Consider the following 27,165-nt stretch of genomic DNA (forward strand, 5'->3'; position numbering starts at 1 on the left):
ATGTAGGGAATGAGGAGATTAGTTGAGCCCAAAGTAGTGATAGGGCCGGCCCGCAGGGCTCGATCGGTCGCATGACAAGAGCGGTGTACTATATTTGCCTTAGGCCACAATGCAGGGTCGAATGCATCATTGCTATCGCCAACTCAGGAGCCTGTTTTAGGCTCAACACTGGTCAATCTGGTTCGCCACTTCGTTTGAATCGTTCAGCTGATCTCCTACAATTTATTAGTCGCCTGGTTCTTTGACGCCAGAGCATCTCCTTGATCAGCGCCTGCCACGACCCAACGCCCCACTGCCCCCGACACCTACTTGCCCACTTGTCCTTGTGCGGACAATCACGCTGTCACCATGAAGATTCTTTATATGGGCGTATGTTTCAGCTTGAATATGATTGGATCTAAGCTTAAATCTGGTACTTATGTGTAAATACCGCAGATTTTCCGGAACGACACCCAGCCAGCTCTCCAGCTATGCGGGGAAAAGGACCTCAGCAGGTAGTTTCACACGAACCCTGCAACCGGCTAGAACGTTTCGCTAATGATGATCAGCTTTTCGCGCTTTACTCGTCAGAAGTATGCCCACTCATCCTCGCTCGGTCTGACTTGGCTAGGTCACTAACCGCCGAGCGCTCAACAGCTACGATGAATTCTTGATGCTCTTCACCCGGACGGTCGCCGAGAGAACAAAGCCAGGCCAACGGCAGGATATTGAAGAGAAAGCCTACACATTCCACGCTTACGGACGGACAGAGGGTGTTTCCGGTGTTATTGTAACAGATGGGGACTACCCTGCCCTAGTAGCCCACCAGGTTTTGGGCAAAATTGTGGACGAGTTTCTTGCCAAATACCCACGCACTGCCTTCTCCGACCCCTCTCTGCGCGAGAATGCATGCCCTCTACCGCAGCTCAAGGAATATCTTGTCAAGTACCAGGACCCGAGCCAGGCCGATAGCATCATGAAGATCCAGCAGGAGCTTGACGAAACCAAGATTGTCCTTCACAAGACGGTATGCTATTTTTTCATATGAACTAAATCTACGTGCTAACTATTTCCAGATTGAAAGCGTTTTGGAGCGCGGTGAGAAGATTGACTCCCTCGTTCAAAAGAGTGATGGGCTGTCAGCTCAGAGCAAGATGTTCTATACCCAGGTATGCAAATCCAGTTTACGTTTACCTAGAGATACTAACACTACCAAATCCAGGCCAAGAAGCAAAATTCTTGCTGTGTTTTGATGTGAACCGGGACTAACGATACGGTGTATTCGATGATGACCCCTTGTTCTTGGATTTAACTTCCTCGTGTAATCAGAGCTGAAACGATGCATTTTTTTGCCATTGCATTTGCTCTTATTTTTCAATGCCTATATGTTTGTACTGAGTTTTCTCAATTAGGAGGATTTCTTCGACCATTTCGTTCTTCTGTCGAGTTTGTTTCCATAGACCTCAACAGGATCCTATGAACTGAAAGTGTTTCTGAGCAACCTTTGACAAATGCACCACCAAAAACTATAGCAACAGCAAATGGTCGTGGGGTTCGAAACAAATAGGAGTATATCGCAATCTTTGAAAAGACTTCCTGTCGCAATCCAGTTCTATTGCCCGGGAATTTCTTCTCTTCCAACTGCACCCATTAGTGGTTCAACTTGCAGCGTACGCAACTGAGATTATCCCTCCCCCTTCGCTTCGATCCATCAAACCGAGCTTTGCTCAGAAATGGCCAAGAAACCATCCGGGCCAGTATCTTTGCAATCGTCCGCAGATATGGCGAGAGCTTTCTAATATATATCCCAATTAGCAAATTGGCTCCCCCCCCCCCCCGGGAAGTGTTCCCGTGTCAACAAGTCTCTAGGGGATCACTTGAATCTATTTGGAAGTGGGCAATTGGACATGAGAGGGGTGGTGAACACACCTGACGAGGATGACGACGATGGTGGAGAACGGGCAAAAGAAGCATTTGGAGATGTGGAGCTGTTCATCGTTCCGACTTTGTTGCGCCTTCCCCTTGGAATTTGTCTGTCGTGCCATTCATTTTGAAACACCATAGCTCCTTAACAACTATGCCTCTCCTAGGCATAGCTTCCATCTCGTACCTTCATCGATACGGGAAAGCGTACTGGATAGGCTTTAGAAGGGGATCCAGGACCGATTGGTCCTCGAGCTGAATTCGAAACAATGCAGACGAATTTAGCCATAGGAGAAAGCCCAGTGACTTGAACAATCTACGTATGTGCAAACAGATCATTTCGTCCTAGTAGATGCATATCGAAATCTTATGTGCCCGAGCTGAAGACTGTGTTGTAGGATGAACGCTCCTTGGGGTGTGTGAATCTGACCCAGCCTAGCTTAATTCGGTTAGCTTCGTAGTGGCATCGGACCAACCTGAAAACGCATGTTTCTCTTCTGCTTTCAACGTTTCTATTTTTCTGCTCAAAACTCCTGGGTTCTCAGCAACATCACCATCAAGGTTTTCATTATTGGCGCTGAGATAGTCACATATGCAGCTTGCCTGTAGCTGCAAAAGCACCTCCCGCGGCCTACCCGATCTGATGAATCAAATGAGGTCGCTATCTATGAGGTGTACATTTCAAACTCGAGCATCACGACCAATCAAAGAAGAGATGACCACAAATAATTCCTCTTGATTACTGAAGGTGGACTAGACGTTGCCCCCAATGGCTTGAACGTTCTGAATCACCTTGCTGAACAGCGTCTCAAGAACGTTGTCTGCGAGGGCATGTTACAGCAGTTTCCAATAAAAAACAAAACCGGCTGACCCCTTTTCTCGTTAAAAAGTGCCTTAACCGAAACACCAAAAATCACAACTTTAGAATTCCCGACATGCTCGCAACTACGCTACTCGCTTTGGGCTGCATTGCCGGGTTGGATTCCAGACCACCATATCATCCATTAGAGCGTCACTCAAGCTCCTTTCCAATCCAATGGAAGGATCTCGATCTCCTTTGCCAACAATCGCTCTGCAGTGGTAGCTGATCTGGTTTTTGGTGCAGACGGGCTCCGAGGTACTGCCAGGCGACCACTATTCCCGGATGCCAAAGAGGATCCATATCCCCCGTACTATGAATTAGTGAACACTAAGTCTTGGGAAGCGTTATTGATCCTTATGTGCTCGGTCTCACGCTTAATGTGCGGCAGTGGTCTCGTCGGGGCTGGGGGCTTCATTCCTGCAGCTTTAAAATGCGAGTGAGACGGTGTCGTTCTCGTTGGAGATGCAGCACATGCCCTCCCTTCAAGCTGTGGTCAAGGCTCGTCTCAAATATTGGATGATATTGAAGTTATTGTTTTGCGTTTCGCTCATTACTTTAATATGGGCGATGCACACCCGGGCGGGGTAACGCCCAAGGCCCAGAGGACTGCGATTAAGACAGCCACCTCACATTGTGTTAATTTGCGTCAGCCGCAGTCTTGGAGTTTATAGGAAAGACCCAAAATATCAGGGGTGAAGTGGGGATGCTTATAGAGGATCACATGTATGCTATGATAAAGAACAATGGGTGAGAGCTTTCTTTGAAACTTCTAATAGTGGTGTTGACTAACAGCTGCCGCAGGACCCTTCTCTGGTTTTTGTGACCAACCCAAGTCGCGCAGTGACAGGATTTAACCTTGCAGATGATGTTGCCCAAATAACTAACAGTGAAACCTGATGGCAACCTCGGACATCTCCGTGACTTACACTGGGATAAGCAAAACCGCGTGTCATTGCCACATATTGATTAGAGGCAAGGGGCTCCTCTCGGATCCCACAATTTGGCATCTTTTTCAAAAAAGATCACATACGAAATACTGCCTTTCAATAGAGATTTCTACCTTAGATGTTGATACCATGGCCACCTATGGCGTGACACCGACACAAGTACGCTCGATCTATATCGGGTCTTTGTATTTCTACAGGCTGTCGGCATTTCTTTCCCCTTCAGATACGGATGCACCGCCCATCTCCAGCGCCCGGGAAATTTAGGGATTGTCTCATGTGTACCTGTTCGTTTCCTTGAGAGCATATTGGTGTTTGATAAGAGTGACCTCGGAGATTTTCACCGGACACCTCAGCAGTAAAATGGCTCCTTCTCAAATACGTCTCCTAATGATGGCACACGGTATGTACATCTGACCTGGTTTAAATGGATATGAATCCCGTTCGAATTTCAAGTTATGTTCGATTTTTACACGCACTACTACATATACCGCCTGCCCGATCAACATTAGACCCCCCTGAAATAGATGTTAGCTTCGACACTCCATGACGCGAGACTTGCGAATAAGAACCTCAGTCTCGTTACTTTAAGATGGAACGGAAGGCGTGCTTATCTGGGGGGCTGAGCACTATGATGCACCTGGTTGTGCACTGAATCCCCAGATCATATGAGTTAATTTCAAGCACGGACAATAGAGATAGCGCATCACCTGCAAAATAGAGGGGAAGATCAAGTATGTTGCCGAGAGTAGTGTCTCCGCTAAGCTCCCAAAACAGGTCGGGACTCTCATTCTGATTGGCCACGATTGTCCATATCAAAATCAAGGTTACAAGTACAACAATGCCAAAAGTCTTATCTTCGCCCCGTCTGACCGTCTGGTCGCATCTAGAAACCCACCTTACGCCATAAGCTACTGCGCAATCCGTCCCAATGCCTTGCTTATCACAGATGGAATGCAAATCCACCGGGGTATCTGTGCTGGACTCACGTATAAATAGCCACTCGCGCTGTTGATAAGTTTTCTTGCCTACTGCGTTGCTGTAAGATCTAAAAAATGACCGCAATGGACATGGATGTGGAGAAGAAAGTAGCCTCTGCTGTGGAGCCAGCTGAAAGTCTCCCTTCAGCCCCGGATGGTTTGGTGGTCGGTGAAATCAACCCGCTGAAGCGAAACCTGAAGAACCGCCATATGCAAATGATCGCTCTTGGTATGCGTCATTTGACAGCTCTTCCTCTGCTTCTGATACTAATTTCACCAAGGTGGCGCTATTGGAGCTGGTCTTTTTGTTAGTACAGGGTCTGCTCTCCGTGAGGGCGGGCCTGGGTCTTTGTTGTTATGCTATTTGATCGTTGGAGGAATGCTTCTTCTAACGATTCAAGCTCTGGGCGAACTGGCTGTGCTCTATCCCGTAAATGGAGCCTTTTTCACTTACTGCGTCCGGTTCATCAGTCCGGCCTGGTGAGTTTTCCGTATTCATGAATTCGATTTTGGGTCCACTCCAACTGACTCGTTGCATTATGATAGGGGATTTGCGGTCGGCTGGGACTATGCTATTGGATGGCTCATCATCCTCCCATTCGAACTCACGGCTGCTAGTTTAACGATCAAGTTCTGGAGTGAAACACTGAACAGTGGAATCTGGGTGGCAGCGTTTCTAGTCATTCTGACAGCGATCCAATTCTTTGGGGTTCGAGGTTACGGAGAAGGTGACACATCATGCATGTTCTTTTTTTTTTTTTGCGATACAACGAAATTAACATCGGTCTATAGTCGAATTCATGCTAGGGATGATCAAAATCACTGCCGTTATTGGGTTCATTATCCTCGGAGTTGTGATTGACTGTGGTGGAGCTCCGAAAGGAGGTTATATTGGAGCTCACTACTGGCATGACCCTGGTGCATTCACAGATTTTAAGGGCTTCTGTTCAGTGTTCGTAACAGCAGCCTTTGCCTTTGGGGGGACAGAAATGACTGGTCTTGCTGCTGCGGAGGCGGCAAATCCTGCAAAATCCATTCCAAAAGCATCCAAGCAGGTGTTCTGGCGCATCATGGTGTTCTATGTTCTAGGAACTTTTATTGTTGGCTTGATTGTGCCTTCCAACGCGGACTGGCTTCTTGGAGCATCTGGCGCCAATACCAAGGCTTCTCCATTTGTCGTGTCGATCCAGAATGCCGGTATCTCTGGGTTGCCCTCTGTGATGAACGCAGTCATCACTATTTCGGTCATTAGCGTGGCCAACTCCGCGACATATGGTTCAAGCCGCACTATCCAAGCCCTGGCTTCCCGAGGAATGGCACCGAGATTCATGGCATATGTTGACAAGGCGGGTCGACCTCTTTACTGTATCATTCTGCAGATTGCTTTTGGGTTTCTTGCCTTCATTAACGAGGCACCATCGGGAAGCACTATCTTTGACTGGCTTCTTGCCTTGTCTGGTATCTCTGACTTTTTCATCTGGGGAAGCATCTGCCTTGCCCATATTCGCTTCCGTTCCGCTTGGTCGCACAACGGGCACACCGTACAGGAGCTTACCTTTGCTGCTCCCTTTGGTGTTATTGGAAGCTACATCGGTCTAGGTCTCAACGTTCTGTGTCTCATCGCTGAATTTTATGTCTCCGTGGCTACCAAAAGTGCGGAGAGCTTTTTCATGAACTATATTGCTGCGCCGCTTGTGATACTCCTTTTCGCCGTCTGGATTGTTTACACCAAGTTCAACAAAGACCCCAAACTTGACCGTGGAGGTTGGTTCATTCCAATAGAGAAGCTAGACATACACAGCTTCATGAGGGACTCTGCTCTCGATCTCGATCTGGCTCCAAGAGTCGAGTATCCCACTTGGGGTGCTTGGTTCAAAGCTGCTCCGATGCGTCTACTCCGCTCCATTTTTTAAGATGATGAGAGCCGTTAACCTGCTTTGCATCTGATATCAAAATCCCTTAGCGAGGTGAAGTCGGACCTTCACGTAAAGTGTTCATAACTGCAGGTGCTTGGGGAGCATGGAAATAGATTTCCTAAATCACTAGTATCTAGTGCTACCTAATAGAAACCATGCAATCATTACAGAATTTTATCTAGTGGTAGGCGCATAATACAGGGCCCTCTGGTTTATAGTGGTCTGACTTCAAAACGAATGCATGCGCCCGATAATGGAGGTTTTGTATGTCAAAGAAATGAATGAACGCTTCTTGGCCACCCTGATCGATTTCCATCAACGAGCTAATATGTAACATTCTAGAATGCTGGTCTCGTCATACCTAAAGCACATCGTATCTAGTAACATGAAATTTCTGGTTCATCGAAATTTAGTTTTGAATTGAAGGACGGAGACCACTCAAGACATCTAGATCCCGGCGTTATGGAGACGCCGGGCTGGCCCGGTATTAGAGCTTGGACGGTTCGAGACCATATTCACAAGACTGACGTGGTGGCACATCAAAATAGGTAAATTTTACAGATTGAAGAAGAGATTTGGCCATGAAGAGTACAAGTGCATTATGATTATCCCAGTCCGACTTAAGCCAACTGTCGAATCAGGAACTAGAATCTTGACGACTAGTATTCAGATGGCCGGGGAGCCATGCCTTTTGGAGTCTAGGTCATCTTTCCAGAACGATAATTTCCCGCCAGATTTTGGGCAAGACGCCGTTAGAGTCTCCTTAAATAAAGGACCGCAGGAGATAAAAGGCTAACAGTTAGTGAAGCCGAGGTGCCATCCAACACAGGTAAAGAAAATATCAAATTTCAGACGCATTATAGAAGTGGCATCTAGAAAACTGGATTTTCAGCACAGAGATTCCTCGGCCTAACTAAATAGCAGCTAATTTAGGAGCTAGTGGACTAAAGGCGATTACAAAGCTAGAGCTCAGCAGCTACTTATTGGTACGACGTCGGCTAACAGTTGCCAAATTTTTTTGCGATCGTTTGAAATTTTGGCTTTACAAAAGGCAACTCGAGTTCATATCCTAGTCTCCAGGCTCACTAAAATGAGACTCAACATGCCCTTTGACAGTGAACATCGGTGAATGATCACAGAATTCCATGTTGACTATGTTTGAATGATGCAATACGGACGAAAAGGAGTGTTCTCAGGTGTTAATATCTGATATGACGGAAATCCCTGCACAATTCTGCGGGTAATTCTAGGCTACTGCAAGCAAGCCATCACAGAATTTGTCAGAGGACAGACAACGCCCGCGCTGCAGCCGTAGCAGAATTGTTACCAACACTTACCGGGACTATAAGCCGTGAACAGGTGAACATGGAACTTAGAATGTTCATTGCCTCGGCTTAGGAAATGCAATTTCCTTGGGGCACATCAGATTTGATAGTGATACTCTTGAAACTGAAACTCGCTCGCGGTACCTAACCATCGGAGGGCTCTGGGGCTGCAGGTTGTAAAACATCCATCTTGAGGCTCTACGGATCTCGGATCCGAACTGAGTTTCAACCTTCCAAGGTTTCTGCCTCGTAGATCGATGTGCCACGAGGCGGGTCAGGGCCAGGGCCAGGCCCAATGGCGATCTCGGGATCTTGTGGAGTGTCCAAGCTGATGGACCACCTACGGAGTACTCGTCCCATCGCACGGCCCAGCCTCAAACAGGGGTTGGGCTGCACGGGTGTAATGCAAAATTCTTGCAACCACCATAATCTTGAACCTATACGAGATGAGTAATTTAAAGGAACGAACGTAGTTTTTTATGTGAGATCGTGCCAAGTTTTCTATCTAACTCTGCTATCGAACTGTTTTCTACCTAAAAAATCCCGTGAAATAGTTACCTTCAATATCACCTACTGGAGTTATTGTATCTTCTAGTAATGCAAGTTCCTGATAGAGTGTGACGAATTTTTAAAGAATCTCTGATTTGAAGTACCATATGGATGATAACCCTTCATTGAGGATGCTTGATTTGACAAATTTACCTTGGACTAGTTTCTGCAGTAGATCCGTGGAGCCCAACCCATGTTTGGTTGGGGCTGGGTCGTTGAGCTGAGTGGCGGTTCTTTACTTGTTTTCAACAATTATCCAAAGTTTCTAGGAAACATGTTTGATTTAATTAGTTACGTAAAATATCTTAAATACCACTCGTTTTTCAAACCACAAGGCTATAGAAAAACCAGGAAACTCGAGGGGCTCCTATTGGACCCCCAACACTTGTCGGAAATGACATCCTGTCCTTAAAGACATAGCAAGCCTACTCCCGCTCAGTCTCCGTAATTTTTATCCCAAGGGATAAACCACAATATCACAACCCAGCAACACTGGAACATTGCAACACTGCTACCCTGATGTCGCGGTTGTGTAGCCACCATGCAATGGAGATACGAATCTCTATTTCGAGTTGCTAGTCTGTGGAAGAACAGGCTTGGCAGCGGGCGGACTGATCCAGAAAACGGGATATCGGCGTTGGATGTTGTTCAAGATCAGGGCCACAATAAGAATCATAGCTGATGAAAGTAGGACAACTGGAAGATAGTACCAAGATAGTGCCCACACAACTTCGTCCACTGCCGGAAGAAGAGCCGTAGCACCAGCGGGCGGATGCGTTGTCTCAGTGACCTGCATAACAACAATGGCGACAGCGGACGAAAGTGAAGCGGCGAGCCAACGTAGCGAGTTGAACTTTTCTTCGTTGGGCATTAGGCTGAAGAGTTTCGTAATGCAGATGCCGATCAGAGCGCTCAGAAAATGACCACAGATCAGTGCGCGTGGCTGTGCTAGAGGGCTTTCTACAGCACCATATACGAGGACAGCCGATGCTCCCTACTTGTGGATGAGCATTGAAGGAGGGCGCGCAGGAAAAAGGGAGACGTACAAATGAGGCAATAATACCTGGCACGCCACGTTCAATGAAGTAAGAGGAGTAATTGAATATGCCCTGTATCACACATAGGCCACAGAATGCGGCTATGAATGACCAGAAGTGAACGAGATGTTTTGCGGGAGGCTTTGGTGCATTTTCACGATAGCCAAGCCAGTGGCTGACAGACCGAGGGAGGCGAGCCAAGAACTCTTTCTCGGAGATCATCATTAGACTTGGAGTCTGCGAGCAAGATCAAATGCAAAGGTGAAAATGAGTCAAATAGAAAAAAGATCAAGAGATCATGTGATGCACATTTTTTAGACCGAAGAAGGATTTTTAAGGACCATGAAAGGCCACCACAGGGAGACTCCCGTAAGGTTACGGATCTGACTAGGAGACCGGGATTTGGAAATACTCAATGACTCTTGAGCAAATCCCGTGAAGAAAAAAAAAAGTTACAACTGAAGTGACCAGATTGGCATTCTCAATTTTCAAGAAATTGGACACAACGCCCACCTTCGAACAATGTGCAGGCAGCCCCTGTATTATTATCTCCGCGGCCCCGATTAGAAAGGACCCTCGTAGACACCTGCCCAACGGCACATTAGCGCCTTGGCATAAGGTAATCGACGTTGCTAATCTATATCTTTGCTCGAAAGGGAGTGGAAAATCGAAGTTAGGGCTAACTTATCTGCCACGAGATGAATTACAATGCCCCCACCATGTTCATGATCAATTCGACGTACCATTATCTTTATAAGAGCCTCGATGTGTTTATCCTGTATACTTCAAGCGTCATAAATGGCGTTCATGGTTGAGCCAATCGATATCTACAGAGACCAGCTCCGCTTCTGCGATAAGATCCCTCTCTGGCGGGTTACAGGCATCCATAAAGTTGCACGCGGTTCATGAAATCCTGCCCATAGTTGGAACTGCATCCGGAAATTGAAATAGTCTTTGTCTTTGATCCGTTATTGTCTCATGTGCAAATCCAGTGGCAATTAACAGGAGTCAAATGCAATCGCTTTGAGAAAGCGGGATTTGTCGATTTGTCATCGCTGACAAACAGAAGTCTTCAAACCGCTCCTACAACATCAAGGCATTCCACATTTCCTGTCAGCTTTACTCAAACCTCACCGATCTGTGTGTTCCATCTACCATTAAAATGCCTGATTTCCTCTCGCCATAGTTGTGCGAAAAAAATTTATCCTTAGGTGTAATTGACGCGCGCACAACGGAATCTCAATTGCACCGAGGGTTGGCTTCTGGCTCAGCTTTCCCGTTGGGGATAAGAATGGGGTTGCCAGCAGTGTTGGGTATCGCAATTGATGCTATCTAAGTCTCCCTTAAACCTCACAGATTCTTGGGGGTCTCACAGTGGAGCATGGAAGCTGTGACTTGCACCACTGGAAATGAACATGGGTTTCTTATCTTGCGAGGTAGCAGTGTGGTCGAGTGCCATCTCAAGGGGGGCAATCAAAAGGTGCCTCCGCAAGAGATGAGTGAGCTTCAGCATGGAGTGAGTATCGCCGATATCTGCATTGACTGGGAGACAGCGATGAATGTTCTGCAAATGCTAGAAAATGATGTTCAATACCGAAGTTTACGGGCCGATAGATCGGCTATTGAGGGCGCTGCTTGATGCGCTTCCAAGGTTTGATGGGCAGATGACGGAGATTATTGCGGTCGAGTTGGTTTGCTTGTCATGCGTTGCAGAGTTTTGATACTTCATTGTCTTTTCCCCCATTGCTTTGTTTGATCCAATAGCTTGCGGAAGTACCCTGTGGGTGCCTGGTGAGCAAATAGATCAATCTCACATTTTGGGAGCCCAAGTTCTCATCAATATGCGTGAGCCGACAGTTGTAGCAAGCTTGAATCTATAATTGGCGCTTCAAATGCAGTTATCACCAAAGAACAAGCCCCCAGGGGATCTATTTTAAAAGAAAGACACTCTTTTTAGTACGACCAGGATCATCTGGATTTCGAAAGGCACAAAAGTCGAAATTGACCTCGGGTAACGAGTCCAATGTCGGGAATGAAGGTGAACTTGGATCTAGAAGGGACAGGTCAACGGTAGCCAAACTAGCAGGGAGATCCCTTGCGATGGATAACAATTCTCGGGTGATAATTCCAATCTCGCGATAGGTGCGTTTGCCCAGCTTCCAATGCTCACTTAGACGCTTCAGAGTACCCGTAGTCAAACGAATCTTCTCCCGGCATTCAGCTCGCCGGTCCTCAGAATAGATAAACCTGCAAGCTGATAGATGTGAAAAAGTCACATTGGCAATCATGCAGATGATAAAGGGAGAATGGCTGTTCATGTTAGTTGGTAGAGTCAGCAGTTTAGCAATGCTATTGATAGCCTGTGTGCATTTTACGGTATGCAGGTCACGTTAATTTACCCTACTTAATGACCTGATTTCAACCACTGAGTCCTGAGCATGCTGAGCGCATGACTCTAATAACTGCGATGGAGAGGAAGTGTCGGAAATAGATCCGATATAAGACACCGGCCATGATTCAAACTCAGAGACTGTGATGATAATTGTAAAGCTAACAGCTGTGTACCTATTTCAAGTTTTCTCATCATTTTAGGTGTCTGATTATAAGTTTTGTAAAACGGTCACTATCCCCCGATGGTAATTGACAGGCCCAAGCAGTACTCGGAGTCAGCAGAATGAGATGTCCTCTCCCAAAGACATTCAGCGCCCCTAGGCTAATCAAAGTCGCAATCAGGCCCTGCCTAGTGCCCCAAACCAAGAGTGTCAAGCTATTGGCTGAATCCATACCCACATCCTGCACAAAGTAGGGGGCATTTGCTAACAGCTGCAGCCCGAACATTTGAGGCAAAACATACAAATCTTGGCAGATTTGTGGGATACACTACTCTCGCCCGCTGCTAAAGTTGACGCCTGTATCTCGTCAATCAACCCCTTTATGTGCATCGATGGCCATGTCCGTTTGTTCCTTTCTTGATAGCCAGCTTGCAATCTTCAGTAAAGATGTCACCAGAAAAAAGGGGACAGCCGAGAACGGCCCTGCGATGTAAAGTAGATCCAGCATGGTAGGATAGTGTGCCTGCATGATTGAGCGAAATTGAGGTCTTGCAGCCAATGTACAACAAACGAAACAACGTTCTCAAGTTGAATTTCTTTTTCTTGTGGATGATGTTGTTCTCGGCATTGACTGCAATCTTTTTTTCGAACTACAAGAACAACTAGGTGGTTTTTTGATGCCGGTTTGGCCGCGAGGTTTTCCGCATTGGCAAGTGATCGTCTTCCAAAGGAAGATTATCGGTTCGAAGTAACGGGGAAGATCCTTGATCTTCTCACTGCACAATCATGTGCCTAATTCAGGTGTCCACCCTGTACAAGAACAGCCATAATAGACGAATATGGCGCCAATTTGAGACACTACATGCTTTTTTTCCCCAAAGGTCAGGCCCGTTTCATTCCAAGTTGAAGACCAACATGTCTCTCGTCAATTGTTGGCACATCGGACGTCCAGAATAGATAATGGCTCATTAGCAGACTCAAGAAGATGGTCGAAAGGAAGTGTTGAGAATAAAACGAATCCTGCCCTCTGATTTATGCTGTCTGGGCTGATGAAAACAACCCACATCAAATTGGAATTGCCTGCCCCCCATAGTCCTTAATTTGCAGGCCACCACTGAACACGGTCTTCACCGAGTGCAACGAGTCATTGTCTCCCTGGTTAACCTGTGTCCTAAGTAAATACAGTCATACACCTTTTGCTCTGATTGGATAGCTGCAAGATCAGAGATCTACAGCATCCTTTCTGGTTCGCACCCCTTTAAATCTGACAGGAGTTTCTCTAAAATTTTATTCTGAAATGGGCATAGCATATACTATGCATTGGTACTATGCAATCAAGGCGATCCAGTAGATCAGGTACTTTTGAGAAGATGGCCGTGAATTATCCGGATGAGGCTATCATAGTGGGTTACCCCTTCCTATTGCAATCGGTTTCGGAGGAAGCTCACCAAGACACACCTCACTTAAAGCTAGAATTGAAATGATTTCATCTGAGGTGCCTAGCTTGACTTGCTCTGGCCTGTTACAGGCGAGAGTTCAATCGACTCAGATGCCGATCGTGCCTGCTTCATTCTCTCCAAGTCCACCAAGTGTTCTTTTAATGCAGTAATCTCACGTTCCAACTCAACTGATGAGGCAAGTCGATATTTGAGCTTCAAAATCGCAGCCGAAATCAAAAGCAGTGCTAGAGATGTGAGGTATGCCCACTGACCAACCTGGCTCGGAGTCTCCTCTGAAGGCCCGTCGTTGTAGATTTGGATCTCTATCCAAACGACAAATGCAACTGTAGTGAACGGACTGACTATTATGCTGAACACTATCCCAAAAAGAATCGCAACGTCAACAAGCACATGGAGAAATGACTTGAGAAACCGACAGCTGAGTATATGTCGCATGCAAAGCCGGAGAGAGGCTCTCTTGTGTGTCGATCTCTGGTCTTCCTCGTTCTCATCTCGATTTCTTGATGGCTTCATGGCCTCACAAACTTCGTCTTTGAACCCTATCCAAATTGTCTTCCGTTGTTTCCAGATGACCATGATCTGCGCCGACGGGATCCGCGATCGGTAAGGTAGGAATCGGTACGTCAAGAGAAGGCAGTTGAGGATCAGACAGAGACTGATGAGACTGTATATGTATCGATGCGAGTAAAGAACTTTTTTCAAGAAGCTATGCGAGGTAGCAACTTTGAAGTCTCCGTCTGCAGTGGATGAATGCAATGAATCTGATTTCCGTAGAATCTGGGTTGAATTAAAGCAGGGGTTGAAACAGATATCTCCTATTTGATTCCATCTCGATGTGTTTGAAAATGTATCCCACACACTGTTATTCCACGTGGATGTTCTCCATGAGGCTTGCCAGCCATCACTTGATGTTTCGCTGAACGGCACGAGATCAGGAAAGCAAAACATATACTGTGGTGGTATTTTGGGTACTTTTGCAGCATAGACGAGTGCACAGATAGAGCCAGCTAGCATGAGGGAGTGCCAGAGATAAAAGAGAAGGTTCCGTGCTCGATCGTAGGTTAGAATACGGGACCAGCATTGAAGGGGCAGAAACACGAGATACCCAGTAACAACGATGGCAAGAACAGCATCTGCATCAAGTTCAAGCGACGCGGGCGAGACCATAACATGGCCCGTTTCGGTGACCAAAGAAGGAAATTCTTTTCGCAGGCTGGAGTTAGCGTACAGGTACGGAATAGTGACTGGCCCAGGGTCCTGGGGCTTTTGGTAACTGGAAACCATGATGAAGGCTTGGATTTCCGCGGTTCCTGCATATGCCGCTGCAGTGCCTAGGAATACATTCATGACCCATCCTGTCCATCGAGTGACACATGTTGCCAGCAGAAGTGCATAGAAGAGATATCGTGGACATGAGTTGTATATTGTACTGATTGGATAGAAGCAAAGCGTCTCCTGGGCAATGAACAAGGGGGACCCCGCGTTGTGATCCATTGGAGACATGACCTGTTGTGAAGGGAATTGAGGTCCATGGTGTGGTTTCAACTTGTTTTTCTGTCAGGCTGCCGTTTTTTTTCTTCTGCGACGTTTTGCTACTCAAGTTGACGTCATACATCTTACTTCCGATCTAATACTTTGTCACATTCATCTTCCGATGACAATGGGGGACAACGGGGTATACAAATTTCGATATCGCAGATTAGGGAGAATGTTTCGCGACAAGGAAACTTCTACTTCTATCAGTAGGAACAGTGCTGATTCATAGCTGCTCAAGCTATGTCTCAACATAGGTGAGAAAAAAAAAATCATTTGCATTGTCAAGTTATCAGCGCTTTCATTTAATACACAGATGGAAATCTATTTACCCAATTCTAACCCCCGCTGAACCAGTGCTCCAAGTCAAAATGAGATCTCGACTGATGAGATCAGTCAATGTTTCCTACCACCGATGGCATCAACAATAGCCATTGCAAGTCTCATAATGGGGCCACCTCGACGCCTTGGTCTTTGAGCTCGTTTTGTTTCACACGTCTGCCCCTGCAGACGGCTATTCTCTGGCTCCACTATGTTCTTCACCATAGACATTGATTTGCTGGGTATACTCCGTGGCCGGTCGTACTTGAAGTGTGAAACCGATGCCCAGACACACAAAAACAACCAACATCTCTTCAAGGATGGACATCACCAGCTGAATTGTAATATTTCCCGACATCGCATCGAATTCGGCCTTGTGACCGAAGGAAAAGATGAGAGAGTAGATCAGTCGCACGAGGATCAACGGGAGAGAGATTCCCACCGCCAGGAGCAGGCGATGTTCTCCGTCCTCAATACTTTGAGCTCGTTGCAAAATTGGGAGGAACAGTCCAAATACACCGATCCAGCAAATGATGTAGAAAATTAGCCCAAACTTCGTCTCTGTGTTGACCATCATATGGGAGATACTGAAGTTTTTGGTTGTGCCGGTGATGCTCAGAGTCACTCCAATTAGTGCAGATATTTGAAGAAGCCGGAAGATCATCGCAGGGAGAGGATTGGCCGTCTTTCGCATGATGGAATCATTTCTGAAAAAGGTCATTAGCTCCACACCATCACAGTCAATCGCGAGGAGAGGGTGTTACTCACGCTCGTGATAAAAGACCAAGGCAAGCCAATATTAATTGCGAAAATCCGAGTGATGTACACACTGCCCACGAGATGTATAAATTGAGATTGGAAGGGTAGTGAATCGTGGCCAAGTAGCACGCTGAACCAGCGATGCGGACCAAAGAAAAGATGTTTAAAAAGGACCAGCACGAGCTCCTTTTAAACCCATGATGGAATGACATCCAGATAGCAAGGCATAAGGTTGGAGAGTAGACAACAATCTCTAAGAGCGAGATCCCATGTCGATAGTCGATGGCCATAATCGCAAGTGAGATTGAATGGAAGAGTATTGCAATGAAAGAGAAAACCGGAGATAGAGCTTGCTTGGCTCTTCACCCATTGTACCCTGTCTGCTATTTAACTCTTCCGATGCTCTCTCAACTCGCAAAAAGGCAGTGCAATTAATTTCGACACCAGAGACGCGCCCTATGTGAATATACTACGGAGTACTCCGTAAGGGTTGCAGCGACTCCACAAAAAAAAGGTAGCCAATCGCATCTGCTCAAGCACATCTTGCATACTACATTCGGCTTAGTGCTCAGATCGCTCTGCCTAAGTTTCTTGCTAAGCCACTCTAAACACCACCCCGTTCTTGGGGTAAAGTCTTCGACAAGCTGACAGGCATGGTTGCGGGGATCCAAGTGGTCTGTCGCCGACGATAGATAACTAGATATCACTATATATCCATTTTTGGAAGATGGTTATGGTGGATAAGTGGCAACTCTCGAACGCGCTAGCAAATCCTCAGACCGATTATGATCAAATGACAAAGATCCATGGTTTCAACACTGTGAGGAACTATCAAAAGACAGGACATGAAAATTACTCTGAGTTCTTTCACAAACTAAAATTATCAAAATCCGCTATTTTACCAATCTGTGCGGACAACGCTGACTACACACAACACACTTGTGTGGGCTACACTATCATGGCGGTCCGTAGATTTTCCGGGGTATTTCACCCTATTTTCAACATTGTAATGCACCCATTGGTTTCGACAATAAAGCTATCTCTTTGGGAAGACTTTAAACATCGGTACGTCGAGCTGGGGGGAATGCTCACTTTTGTATATTTCTGAACCTGGCACGCTTAGTTTTCACGTGACACAAGCAAGTTCCGAGTAACCCAATGACTCAATCTAGATCATCTAATCTTTCTTGCACCTGCCGAGATACTCTTTAGAAGACGTCCAGATACCTCTGGCACCAGTCGCAATATCCTTCCGTCCGTCAAAAAGTGGGAAAATCACCACCGCTCCAAAGGCAGCAAACTGCCAAATAATGGCGACTACTACCCACCCTGCAAAGAATGATTTCGTGAAGATGTAATCGCGATACAGGGGAAGAGGCCAAGCAACGAACGTGATCAACACAATAGCCCCGAACATGTACCAAGCAATCTTAAGCCATCGGTGCAGCTCTTTCATTGTTTCGTCATCAAAGGGGTGCTGAATATCGTCGAGGCTGATTTTCGTGGAAGATTCCGACGAAGCGTTTTTTGTAGGATTCTTTTCGCTGATCTCGGCAATCTGTTCCGGGTCTTTGGTGAGACTTTTTGGTTGGCTATCGGCAACCGGTTTGACAGATCCAGCGACATACTTCGGGTCACTTGCACGGTCTTCCTCGTTGCTCTCATTCAAAATGCTTGTGTCTGAGGGCGACTGGATCTCCGCTTGATCTGCGAGCTCAATTCGAAGGAACACCCTCCAGTCGAATTTGTAAGGCTTGTAGAGTGACAAGACGACAGAATAAAGAGCCGGTGTAAAAAAGGAAGCGATGGCTGCATATAGTGCCGGATAGGGATTTGAGGTGGTCGTGATATTGATGTGGTTATACATGTATTTGGTTGTTGCCAACCAGACAGCGAGACCTGAAAAGAATCCTAGCACGGGAGAGAGAATTGCAGCTATACGGGTCTGTCGAGACCAGAACAAAGTGAGAATCATAGGTATGATTCCTGGGCATGAGATAATGGGTCTCAGGTACCCTATCCAGGTCATATTTGCCCCTCCGTAGTTGAGAGCAATAGAAATGCCGGTGATGAAGACACCATGGATAACCACAGTCAAGTGGCTCACTCCCACGATTTGTTTGTCGGTAGCTTTCGGGTTGAGGTACGTCTTATAAACGTCATAAGACAAGATACTACTGACAGCAATCATTGAGGATGAAACGGTACTTGTCAGAGCCATGAACAAAAGGAAGAAGAATCCAATGATTCCTTTGTCTCCGATCAGGGCTTTGATGGTGTATGGCATTACCATACCCGAGCTGACCTCAGTGGCAGTAAGCAGGCCAGGGTAGGTCGGAAAGATGGGTGTTTCGTGAATGGCTCTAGTTGTCAAACCGATGACTGTGCCCAGACCCCAGGGAATACCAAAAACCGCCAGTGCAGCGATGTTGTATCCCGGCACTGTTGCCTTGACCTCTGTCGCAAAGGACTTTTGCCAAAAAGCAGTATCCTATCGATGACATGTTAGCTTTGTTAAACCATGAAGTTTTCTGAGTCTCAGTAGTCTTTCTAGAGGGCATTCAACGCTCGTTTTGTGGAGTGACTTACCATGACAACAAGTGCCAGGTTTCCAAACTTGAGTATCAACCCCCAAATCACTGCGTCCTTGGACTTGAATGTAAGGAGTGAGCCTTTATAGTTGTTGGGAATGTAATTTTCGGCGGCCGTCGCAACGACTTTATCATACAAACCACCCAGTCCGCCGACGGCCGAGTTTGTCAAAACAGCGATCGTAAAATAGATGATGAGAATAAGGGCAATCGCTGTGTGCAAGAAGTCCGTCAGGAATGTGGCCTTGAGGCCACCCACTGCTGTATAGAGGACAACTATAAAATCTTTAGCTCCTGTTTCCCAATACACTTTTACATAGGGCATGAAACGAACCTCCAAGGGGAACGAGAATTGTCGCTGCTACATAGTGCATACCAGAGACACCATGAATGAGCTGAGAGCCCGTCATGATCATCGAGGCGCAGCCGAAGACGTTGTTGACGAGGTTGAGCACGATAAACACGAGATGTCCAATCTTGCCATAGCGCATCCGAACAACTTCAAGTGATGTGTGAGCATAGGGAACTCGAATCTTGGCCATAACACCAAGAGCGGCCATCAGTGCAATTTGGAAACATAGACCAGATCCCCACCACTATGGCCCGTCAGTTGTGGAACATCACTTGAGGGTATAAAGAACATACTAGAGGTACTGCAAGGCCATATCTATACGTCATAGCAGCGCACAATACTGTCTCATTGATCCACATCCAGGAGCTGAAGACTGCGGATGCACACAATCCTCTCCCTACCGTACGATTGGCGACCATGAACATTTCCGATTTTCCGGAGTCTTCAGCAAGATATGCTTTCTGGACCTTCACAGAAACCAAAATGACTCCACAGAATACCACGCTGAGACCAATGAGAAGGCCATAGGCCGCCCCCTGGGGGATCAAAGCCAACTTGGATGTATCTATCGTGTTAGCCATAGCTAGACAAAGTAAAGCCAAGTTCATAAGCGCAGATTTAAGAAATATTTAACGTCTCCCAGGCCCATCATGTTCTCAACGCCAAGCCTGTGTCGATAGATGAGCAGCCAATTGAAGTTCTGTGAAGGATCGCGATGATCAGAGTTGCCATTCGGGGGATATATCTCACGTCGCCCATGTCCGTGATTGCGTTATGCGGAATGAGTAGGACATATGCGGCTAACACTTCTAGCCACAATGCCATTGGAAGATTGAAACAAAGCTAATAAGCTCAACACATGGAAGGCACGGAAGATGTGCGATCATTACGAGGAATGTGGTGGGATTGCGTGCGTCGACTCCCAGATTGCGAGAAAATGACTTGATATCACGAACGACAAGGGTCATTGCGTACTCCACACAAGAATCTTGTTTGTCGGCCGATATGGAATTCAAAATCTTCACCGCATATGTCGAATGCCGCTAATGGGAGATGGATTTTCGGTGACACTGGTGCGATGGTGACAGCGCTGACAGTATCCTTCTGCCGGCTATGTATACCAAGTGGTTCCCGGTGCTCAAGAATCCATGCTTAGACCTCAGCACCTGTTTAAATTCACTGCAATTACGAACTTTTCCCGTTCAATAATGAGTGAAATCACACCAACCTCCAGGAAAAAGCAGATCATCCTCAATGCTTTCGTCATGAATACCCCGGGCCATTTGGCGCCCGGCTTATGGAAGCACCCTAGAAACAAAACCGACCAGTATTAAACACTGTCCTTCTGGACGGATCTAGCTCAGGTACTTGACAAAGCTGGCTTCCATGCCATGTTCATTGCGGACACCTTGGGTGCGTACGACGTATGCCAAGGGCCAAGCAACGTTGTGCCCTCGTTAGCATCAGGCGCACAATTTCCCGTCATTGACCCATTGTACCGTGTCCCTGCCATGTCTGCCATCACAAAGAACCTTTTTTTGGCGTGACTGCCAGCGTGACATATGAGAAGCCGCACGCGCTCGCACGTCGACTCTCTACCGTGGACCAAGTCAGCGAGGGTCGTGTGGCATGGAATATTGTCACGTTATATCTGGATAGCGCAGCCCGAAACCACGGCTTGGATGAACAGATTTCTCATGACGAGCGATATGCAAGAGCAGACGAATATCTCGAGGTGCTCTACAAGCTCTGGGAAGGAAGTTTCAGAGACAACGCCGTGCTCGCCGACCGACAGCTCGGAACATACATTGCTAGTGATGGTGTTTGAGAGATAAATCACCAAGGAAAATATTTCAATGTCCCTGGGCCTCATTTCTGCGAGCCATCGCCACAGCGTACGCCATTCCTGTTCCAGGCCGGTGTCTCCGAAGCCGGTGGTCAATTCGGTGGAAAGCATGGCGAGGTAATCTTCATCGGTGGCCAGACACCCGAGGGGACTCGTTTGACAGTGGATAATGTACGGAATGTGGCCAAACAGCATGGCCGCGATCCAAATCACATCAAAGTCATCATTGGTATCAATGTGATTGTCGCTGCGACAGATGAAGAAGCGAAGGCAAAGCGGGAGGATTATCTCAAATACGCCGACGATGAAGGCACATTGGCTTTGTTCGGTGGATGGACTGGAATCGACCTGTCAAGTTATGCTGATGATGAGGATTTCCGATTCAGTGACTCGCCGGGAGTCCAATCCATTGTTCGGAGATGGTCTGCTACCGTGCCAGGTACAGATAGCTTGCCATGGACGAAACGGAGGATAGTGGAGTACATCAGTGTTGGTGGGCTACAGGCTAAGATCGTTGGTAGTCCCACGACAGTTGCAGATGAGTTGGAAGAATGGGTGGAGACCTCCGATGTGGATGGTTTCAATCTTGCCCACATTGTGAATCCCGGGACTTTTGAGGATACAATTAAGTCCTTACTGCCTGAACTGCGTCGGAGAGGGCTTTTCCGAGAGAAAAATTGAGAAAGAAGGTGCCACAGCTCGCGAAGTGTTTATTGGATCGCAGCGTTTACCAGAAGATCATCCTGGAAGCAAGAATAAGTGGCGGGCAGGGGAGACCATTCCTCAGTATCAGGACTACAAAGGACTAGGTAGTTATAACACGCATATAAAAGTCCGAAAGGTATCTGACTATCTGATCAACGTCCACGTGTGTGAGCGACGGGGATAAGCTTGGTTGAATCCGGAGGCACCCCTTGGGTATCACAAATCGATCCTTTATAAATACCAACTTGATTTGCTCAATTCCCACCATCGAGTCCTAAATTTCAAAATGAAAGAAGCCATTGTCGACAAGATAGTTTCAGTCATCATCCGTGACGTTGACATCCCCACCCCCGAACCCGGCCAGGTCCTCATCCGGGTAGTGGTGTCGGGTACCAACCCGAAGGAAGGACTGGAAATGCCCCAAAATGGCGACCGGACATTGTCATTAACCAAGGAGATGATATCGCAGGGTATGTTGAGGTAGTGGGAGAAGGAGTGCGGAACTTCCGTAAGGGAGATAAAGTGGCTGCGTTCCACGAGATGGGCAGCCCTCATGGGAGTTGTGGCGAATACGCCATTGCATGGGAATACACGATATTTCATCTAACTGAGAAGACCAGCTTTGAAGGTACGTTCTCCCACCTCCAGATAACCACAACATGCAACTAACATATTGACCAGAGGCTGCTACAATTCCCCTCGCTGCGATGACTGCTGCATTGGGTCTATGTCAAGCGCTGAGATTGCCACTGCCTTGGTCTCCGGGCGATAAACCCACTCCGTTGGTTGTATACGGCGGTGCTTCGGCGGTTGGCGCATTCGCGATCAAGTTCGCTCAGCTGTCGAATATCCACCCTATCATCGCTGTCGCAGGAAACGGCGCACCTTTTGTTGAGACGTTGATCAATAGAGAAAAGGGAGACACGATCATTGATTATCGTGAAGGCGATGACGCTGTCTACTCAGGGATCAAGGCTGCCAGCAAAGAGACACCCATTCACCATGCCTACGATGCCGTGTCCGAGAAGGGAAGCTATGTGACTCTCGGAGCGGCTCTCGATGCACCCGGGAAGATCACCGTCGTTCTACCTGTGGAAACTGGCAAGGTGAAGGAGCACATTAGCATTCATTGGACTATGGTTGGATCGGTTCATATGCCCCCTGCTGAGGGCCAGACTCTTGGTGATAAAAGAGTTTGCGGCTGCTTTCTACCAATTCATTGGTCGAGGTCTCGCACAGAAATGGTTCTCGGGCCACCCATGTGAAGTGAGAAAAGGTGGACTAGGAGGTCTGGAGGGTGCGTTGAAAGATCTAGAGGCTGGCAAGGCATCTGCGGTGAAATATTTGATTACGATTGCCGAGACCGAGGGAGTCCAGCAGTAGTTATATGTCCCGAGAAAGCAACCTCGAGTTACTCTATGAATGCTATGACGATTGATGCTTCAAAAGATAACTATGCCAAGCCAGATCGGGATGTATAGATCGGGATTTTATAGATCTGAATGGAAATGACATCACCCAAAAAATCTCCAAGCCGCGCGCGTGAACATACAGCCTCAACTCCAATTCTCAATCCCAAACACTCTCTCATTCCATCATGGTAAAACGCACGCTCGACGCATTCTTCAAACCATCAACCACAACTCCCAAACGTCCCAAAGCCGAACCCATCAAATCAACCACCGCAATCACAACACCAGAGCTAAATAAAAACCCAGTCGAAGACACAAGTCCCCCAAGCCAACACCCAAGCTATCCATTCCCAATCGCCCAACTCTCTTCCCACATCGAAGTAGGTCTAAAACACGCAACACCAGCAACTGAACCGCGCGAAATAAACAACCAACCACACCTCGACCTCCTCCACTTCCAACCATATATCCCCCGCCCAACAGCAAACGAGCTATTTAAATTCCTCCGGTGCGAACTCCCCTTCTACCGCGTCCAGTACACAGCACGACGGGGCGACATCGAAACCCAAATTAACACACCACGATGGACGACCGTCTTCGGAGTCGATGAGACCTCGACATTCATCCGAGAGCAAGACGACAACCCCAACACCCTCATTCTCCTAGAGACAAAGACCAAAACCGTAGTCCCGAAAACAAAATACCAGTGCACGCCGCGCCCGATACCAGCGTGTCTCGATCTCCTACGGAGACAGGTCGAAGCGGTAAACGCCAATGCAAACCCAAATGCAGACATCAAAGACCCCGGCTACAACTTCTGCCTGGTAAATTACTACGCCAGCGGCGACGACAGTATCGCATTCCATTCCGACGACGAGCGCTTCCTCGGTCCCGATCCGAACATCGCATCGCTGTCGCTGGGCGGCGAGCGAGATTTTTTAATGAAGCATAAGCCTGCCGTGCCGGGGAGAGTTGTAAATCAGACGGCGGGTGGATGCGTGCCTGATACTGCACTTGCAATCTCGGGGGTGGGTGGTACTAGTGCGACGCGGGCGAGTTGTACGGTTTCTGGTGGGACATCGAATTCGAATACAGGGTCTTCTCTTGGATCTAGGACTCCTGCTACGGTGCCACTGCAGCAAATCAAAATGAGTCTTGGGTCAGGCGATTTGGTTGTTATGCGTGGGGCGACGCAGTCGAATTGGTTGCATAGTATTCCCAAACGGAAAGGGAGGGCGGGTGAGGCGACGAGAGGGCGGATTAACATTACATTCCGGCGAGCTGTTGTTCCTGGTGGGACTAACAATTATTACCACTATAATGTTGGTAGGGGGGGGATGTATCGGTGGGATGAGGTATCGAGGCAGATGGTTCTGCAGGATAAGAAGGTATAGCTACGCGATATACACACACTCTCTCAATTAACAGGAATAAGATTTGAATCGAATCGAATATACAAGGTGCCGTAGCACGAAAGGAACATTGAATGTCTCATGTTCTTGATTGGGACGTGCAAGTCAAGGCGAGACGGATGATATCACTGTGATAGCCCATTCCGGCAAATTTCAGTCTTTGTACATTTGCTTCTGACAAGAAAAAAAAATAGACATCGAAGCAAGTCATCATATGGCATTGGCACTGCGTCTTCCCAGTAACCATGGTATTTCTCCCCTAGGGAGTTCCGGCAAGTGCCGGGGTAATAAAGTAAAGTATTCTGGTTGAAATACAAGGGAGCTATTGGCCCTTGTAGGAATAAAAGTGGAATGAATTGAAAGGATCAGTAGTTAAAGATGACTTCTTCTCCGTAGACATCTGCGTAGCATTGGAACAAATCGGGGCAGCTGCAATCAAACCGGTTAGTGGAGGAAATAATACAATTGTCGGGTAACTTACAAGACAGGGTCCTTGCCGAAAATGATGTGCCACGAGTACTCCATAATGTTGGAGGTAGCCTCGTCCGGCAGGTCGTTGTTCATCACCCAGTCATACATGCGCTGGTAGTCGCTGTGAGGGCGCTGGAGAATCTGCTCTCTGGAAACAGCAAACTGGGAGCAGCACGGGCCAGCGACTTCGCGGGGAACCGGCTCGCCGGGGAACAGTTCATTCCAGGCAGCAGCGTAATATGGCTCGCCTGGGCTTTCAAGATTCGGGGGTTGCCGGAAAGGTTGGATGGCCGAGGGACATCCTGGGCTCAATTGGCAACGTAAGTTAACAAAGCCTGCCCGTTGCACGAATTCTTTCTGCAATGCGCGCACAGAGTCCACGTTGTTGTAGTCCATGGTGTCGATGTGCCAGCCGGCGATAACGCCATCGCGGTGGCTATGCAAGAAGACCACAATTTCTGGAAGGTCGTCGTAGTGGTCAATCAGGTATTGGAGGTAGGGGAGAGCCTCGCGACCCTTGTTCTTCGGGGTGTGCGTCGGGGCATTGGTATCGTCGACGGTGTAAATGATGCTGCGCCATCTGGAGAAATTCAATCAGGCTGTCTTTGGGGACGTTTAATCGAGTTACACTCACTCTGCCAGTTCTGCCCCGACCCAGGCAGTATCTTCCTCCTTGCGCTTGGCCATCACAATGGCACCTAAGTTGGGAACCACGATATCGGTAGTCTGGTAGACCAGCGCGGGTTTGTTATCCGATGCAACCCGCCATTTCCGTTGCGATCCCGTATCGAGTTGGGGTTTTGGCTTGAGAGATGCGCGGAAAGAGCCGGTATCGAAATGCCATAGATCCTGAATTGATTCACCTTTGCTCTTCAGACTGCGATTGACAAGGACAATCGTCAAGATAATCAGTGCGGCAGCGGCACTAACCCGGATTGACAACCTCATCGCATAACGTGGTTGTTGAAATTGAGGGAGATGGTATAGGGGTGAAGTGTGAGAGAAGAAAGATGAGAAGAGGCCAGTGTCTCGGAACGCGCAATCTTAAAGTAATAAGCACCGACTCATGTGGAGGTCGGATCAACCTCACTCGCGTACTCTGGACGCGAGATGACGTGCCGAATTAAGGGATGAAGAAAGTAGTACTTGTAATGGAATCAATTGAAGTGACAAGAGTTTCTCCAAGAGAAACAGTTCAAAAGAAGAAAAAAAGGGAAGTCGGCGCTTTCCTCATTTGGGAGAGGGGGGGGGGGGGGGGGGGGGGGGGTCCTCTGTTTCTGGATCTGATCCACTTTGGTTCCTGGAGGTCATTTGATTGGAGCAACTGACGAATCTCGGCCTGTCGACTGGAGTTTATTTAATTTGGTAATTTGATATTTTTTTTGGATATTTTTGGGAGGTGAATGATTTCAGGGGGAGGGTTGAAAAGTACAGAGTACTCCATGTTTGAATCCCTTAATCAACTTCTAGGTACAGTCCAGGACCCATTTGATCCATGAGACCCTATAGATGACACGTCCAACGCAAGGCCCAATCTCCCGTGTGACGACTAACTGCAGATCAAGTCGTGTATGTTGTAGTTCAATATCAACGCCAAACGCCAAATACTAAGACAGCTCCCGGAAAATAACAACACAACCCCAGGCTATATAGTATCCAAGCCATCTGCCACCCCCGCCAAAAATGCTCACATTAAGATCGGCCGGATCATAGGGTGCCAGACCAATCACACACCACATACTAGACAAAACCGACAACGTCCTCTACTCAAACCTTCAATGCTATTCCACCAGATGCGCCGTAAAGAGATCCAGGTTTCCGTCAACCGGCGTCGACCCCTGTGTCATCGCGCAGTGAAAAGAGACCACAAAACTTGCCGGTAGGAGCCGTAGAACAAAAATGTAACGATGGGTCTCGCGGACAGAAGCATGTGGGATTTCCCCAAAAACTCGAATCGAGAACGGAGACCGCTGGCTGTGTACGTACCCATGCTTTCCTCATATTACGGGTTGTGGGTAGAACTGTTCAGGGCCACATGGTGCTTCAGACGCGCTCTTTGTGCACTGCAGCTATGACTGTTGCGCGTAAGATCCCGTTCCCTGATCGGAGTAGATCTGGAAGCCACAGAATCGTAGGAGTCGGGGTCTATGAGGCTTTCGTGCTTCCAAGGGTTTCCCCTACGACATCGGGTGGTGCCGAGCTTGATTGTGCTCTCTAGGTACGAGCGGCGTGGCGG

At 47.6% G+C, this 27,165-nt stretch overlaps 11 protein-coding genes across 11 annotated transcripts; 6 read left to right on the forward strand and 5 right to left on the reverse strand.

The window, feature by feature from the left end:
- Positions 1-348: 348 nt before the first annotated feature.
- Positions 349-1,237, forward strand: Pdw03_3699 (SNARE protein Ykt6, putative; the record flags this gene model as incomplete). The annotated part of the gene is made up of 6 exons (XM_014676420.1): positions 349-369; positions 436-494; positions 549-572; positions 637-1,006; positions 1,056-1,148; positions 1,202-1,237. The coding sequence occupies 6 exons, from the start codon at positions 349-351 to the stop codon at positions 1,235-1,237; spliced, it is 603 nt and encodes a 200-aa protein (XP_014531906.1).
- A 3,526-nt stretch (positions 1,238-4,763) lies between these two features.
- Positions 4,764-6,601, forward strand: Pdw03_3700 (Amino acid transporter, putative; the record flags this gene model as incomplete). Its single annotated transcript, XM_014676419.1, has 4 exons — positions 4,764-4,917; positions 4,970-5,168; positions 5,235-5,416; positions 5,481-6,601. 4 exons carry the CDS (start codon positions 4,764-4,766, stop codon positions 6,599-6,601), a joined length of 1,656 nt encoding a protein of 551 aa, XP_014531905.1.
- A 2,439-nt stretch (positions 6,602-9,040) lies between these two features.
- Pdw03_3701 (HPP family protein) lies at positions 9,041-9,737 on the reverse strand (the record flags this gene model as incomplete). Its single annotated transcript, XM_014676418.2, has 2 exons — positions 9,041-9,472; positions 9,525-9,737. The coding sequence occupies 2 exons, from the start codon at positions 9,735-9,737 to the stop codon at positions 9,041-9,043; spliced, it is 645 nt and encodes a 214-aa protein (XP_014531904.2).
- Positions 9,738-10,896: 1,159 nt separating this feature from the next.
- Pdw03_3702 (uncharacterized protein) lies at positions 10,897-11,236 on the forward strand (the record flags this gene model as incomplete). The annotated part of the gene is made up of 2 exons (XM_066100569.1): positions 10,897-11,031; positions 11,093-11,236. 2 exons carry the CDS (start codon positions 10,897-10,899, stop codon positions 11,234-11,236), a joined length of 279 nt encoding a protein of 92 aa, XP_065955969.1.
- Positions 11,237-14,458: 3,222 nt separating this feature from the next.
- On the reverse strand, positions 14,459-14,811 carry Pdw03_3703 (Integral membrane protein; the record flags this gene model as incomplete). Its single annotated transcript, XM_066100570.1, has 2 exons — positions 14,459-14,576; positions 14,633-14,811. The coding sequence occupies 2 exons, from the start codon at positions 14,809-14,811 to the stop codon at positions 14,459-14,461; spliced, it is 297 nt and encodes a 98-aa protein (XP_065955970.1).
- Positions 14,812-15,574: 763 nt separating this feature from the next.
- On the reverse strand, positions 15,575-16,430 carry Pdw03_3704 (uncharacterized protein; the record flags this gene model as incomplete). The annotated part of the gene is made up of 2 exons (XM_014676416.1): positions 15,575-16,088; positions 16,150-16,430. The coding sequence occupies 2 exons, from the start codon at positions 16,428-16,430 to the stop codon at positions 15,575-15,577; spliced, it is 795 nt and encodes a 264-aa protein (XP_014531902.1).
- Positions 16,431-17,317: 887 nt separating this feature from the next.
- On the reverse strand, positions 17,318-19,664 carry Pdw03_3705 (Sodium/solute symporter; the record flags this gene model as incomplete). Its single annotated transcript, XM_014676415.2, has 4 exons — positions 17,318-18,631; positions 18,730-19,007; positions 19,066-19,327; positions 19,377-19,664. 4 exons carry the CDS (start codon positions 19,662-19,664, stop codon positions 17,318-17,320), a joined length of 2,142 nt encoding a protein of 713 aa, XP_014531901.2.
- Positions 19,665-20,474: 810 nt separating this feature from the next.
- On the forward strand, positions 20,475-21,610 carry Pdw03_3706 (Nitrilotriacetate monooxygenase component A/pristinamycin IIA synthase subunit A; the record flags this gene model as incomplete). Its single annotated transcript, XM_066100571.1, has 3 exons — positions 20,475-20,578; positions 20,638-20,905; positions 20,978-21,610. 3 exons carry the CDS (start codon positions 20,475-20,477, stop codon positions 21,608-21,610), a joined length of 1,005 nt encoding a protein of 334 aa, XP_065955971.1.
- A 310-nt stretch (positions 21,611-21,920) lies between these two features.
- On the forward strand, positions 21,921-22,899 carry Pdw03_3707 (Polyketide synthase, enoylreductase; the record flags this gene model as incomplete). Its single annotated transcript, XM_014676412.1, has 3 exons — positions 21,921-22,104; positions 22,158-22,262; positions 22,316-22,899. The coding sequence occupies 3 exons, from the start codon at positions 21,921-21,923 to the stop codon at positions 22,897-22,899; spliced, it is 873 nt and encodes a 290-aa protein (XP_014531898.1).
- A 332-nt stretch (positions 22,900-23,231) lies between these two features.
- Positions 23,232-24,259, forward strand: Pdw03_3708 (DNA repair family protein; the record flags this gene model as incomplete). The annotated part of the gene is made up of 2 exons (XM_066100572.1): positions 23,232-24,074; positions 24,161-24,259. The coding sequence occupies 2 exons, from the start codon at positions 23,232-23,234 to the stop codon at positions 24,257-24,259; spliced, it is 942 nt and encodes a 313-aa protein (XP_065955972.1).
- Positions 24,260-24,823: 564 nt separating this feature from the next.
- On the reverse strand, positions 24,824-25,877 carry Pdw03_3709 (flavoprotein; the record flags this gene model as incomplete). Its single annotated transcript, XM_014676410.1, has 3 exons — positions 24,824-24,887; positions 24,940-25,509; positions 25,564-25,877. The coding sequence occupies 3 exons, from the start codon at positions 25,875-25,877 to the stop codon at positions 24,824-24,826; spliced, it is 948 nt and encodes a 315-aa protein (XP_014531896.1).
- Between the last annotated feature and the right edge of the window lie 1,288 nt (positions 25,878-27,165).

Source organism: Penicillium digitatum, chromosome 1 (assembly GCF_016767815.1).
Source record: "Penicillium digitatum chromosome 1, complete sequence".
NCBI classification, from domain to species: Eukaryota; Fungi; Ascomycota; class Eurotiomycetes; order Eurotiales; family Aspergillaceae; genus Penicillium; species Penicillium digitatum.